Source organism: Palaemon carinicauda, chromosome 24, assembly GCF_036898095.1.
Source record: "Palaemon carinicauda isolate YSFRI2023 chromosome 24, ASM3689809v2, whole genome shotgun sequence".
NCBI lineage: Eukaryota > Metazoa > Arthropoda > Malacostraca > Decapoda > Palaemonidae > Palaemon > Palaemon carinicauda.
In genome coordinates, this window is record NC_090748.1 from 79,246,158 (window position 1) to 79,248,179 (window position 2,022).

Genomic DNA, 2,022 nt, shown 5'->3' on the forward strand with positions numbered 1-2,022 from the left:
TTCTTAAGGAAACCAGTCGGTATCATAATTTTACAAACACGTTATAAATCCTCTGAGTGAAGACCGACATGAGTTTGGGGAAGAGGTGTATTTTGGGATTCAAACATTAATGTAGAACACTCAAAAGGCATATATCCATGTCCAAGAGTCAGAGGAACGAGTAATAGTAACAGTAAAAGAGAGAGAGAGAGAGAGAGAGAGAGAGAGAGAGAGAGAGAGAGAGAGAGAGAGAGAGAGAGAGAGAGAGAGAGAATGAATATCTGGTAAACGCATCCATAAACTCTATTTTACCATATGCCTAAAAGCACTTTAAATTTGCATTTCACATAGACAGTAGTGTCGGCTATTTCATGGAAAACAGCAAGCACTGTGACTTGTGAGTCTAAATGGAATTCACAGCTAGATTAGTCACTGTAGCAGTTTCTACAGAAGGTACACCAGTTCTCCAGACTGATTTCGATTTGCTGTGATGTTAGCTGCAGCAAAGTTATGTTAACTAAAAAGTATCTACTCCTCAAATCTGGTCGTTTTCAGATGATGATGTTGAAAGAAAATGCGTTGATTCTATCCTGCCAACAGTGCAGCGGTGGCGAGAGAATTATATTAAAATCAATAAGGCCTGGGTCTGTGACCCAAGTTGAACGCTACCAAAAAATTTATAAGTCCCGTCTTCATATTATCGTTCCTTTTTTGCGTAGATCGTCCCTCAAAAGTACAGTGGCGGTTATAAGTACAGTGGCAGCTGGAAGTACAGTGGCAGCTATAGGCATGGTGACAGCTATAGGCATGGTGACAGCTATAGGCATGGTGACAGCTATAGTTACGGTAGCAGTTATAAATACAGTGGCAGCTGGAAGTACAGTGACAGCTATAAGTACAATGACAGCTATAAGTACAGTGGCAGCTGGAAGTACAGTGGTGGCTATAAGTACAGTGGCAGCTATAAGTACAGTGGCAGCTATAAGTACAATGGCGGCTGGAAGTACAGTGGCAGCTATAAGTACAGTGGCGGCTATAAGTACAGTGGCAGCTATAAGTACAGTGGCAGCTGGAAGTACAATGACAGCTATAATTACAGTGGCAGCTGGAAGTACAGTGGTGGCTATAAGTACAGTGGCAGCTATAAGTACAATGGCAGCTGGAAGTACAGTGGCGGCTATAAGTACAGTGGCAGCTATAAGTACAGTGGCAGCTGGAAGTACAGTGGCGGCTATAGGCATGGTGACATCTATAGTTATGGTAGCAGTTATAAGTACAGTGGCAGCTATAAGTACAATAGCAGCTGGAAGTACAGTGGCGGATATAAGTACAGTGGCAGCTATAAGTACAATGGCAGCTGGAAGTACAGTGGCGGCTATAAGTACAGTGGCAGTTGGAAGTACAGTGGCAGCTATAAGTACAGTGGCAGCTATAAGTACAGTGGCAGCTATAAGTACAATGGCAGCTGGAAGTACAGTGGCGGCTATAAGTACAGTGGCAGCTATAAGTATAGTGGCAGCTATAAGTACAATGGCAGCTGAAAGTACAGTGGCGGCTATAAGTACAGTGGCGGCTATAAGTACAGTGGCAGTTGGAAGTACAGTGGCGGATATAAGTACAGTGGCAGCTATAAGTACAATGGCAGCTGGAAGTACAGTGGCGGCTTTAAGTACAGTGGCAGCTGGAAGTACAGTGGCAGCTACAAGTACAGTGGCAGCTACAAGTACAGTGGCAGCTACAAGTACAGTGGCAGCTACAAGTACAGTGGAAGCTATAAGTACAATCGCAGCTGGAAGTACAGTGGCGGCTATAAGTACAGTGGCAGCTATAAGTATAGTGGCAGCTATAAGTACAATGGCAGCTGAAAGTACAGTGGCGGCTATAAGTACAGTGGCGGCTATAACTACAGTGGCCGCTGGAAGTACAGTGGCAGCTGTAAGTACAGTGGCAACTATAAGTAAAATGGCAGCTGGAAGTACAGTGGCGGCTATAAGTACAGTGGCAGCTATAAGTACAGTGGCAGCTGGAAGTACAGTGGCAGCT

The 2,022-nt window shown here is 44.4% G+C and overlaps 1 protein-coding gene across 1 annotated transcript in view; it reads right to left on the bottom strand.

Annotated features, from left to right (window-relative positions):
* Positions 1 to 671: 671 nt before the first annotated feature.
* The window catches only part of LOC137618446 (calphotin-like), a 36,503-nt gene continuing 35,152 nt past the window's right edge, over positions 672 to 2,022 (bottom strand). Inside the window, exon 2 of the mRNA XM_068348611.1 lies at positions 672 to 2,022. This exon is cut by the window's right edge and continues 1,763 nt beyond it. Coding sequence (XP_068204712.1) covers positions 672 to 2,022 — 1,351 coding nt within the window.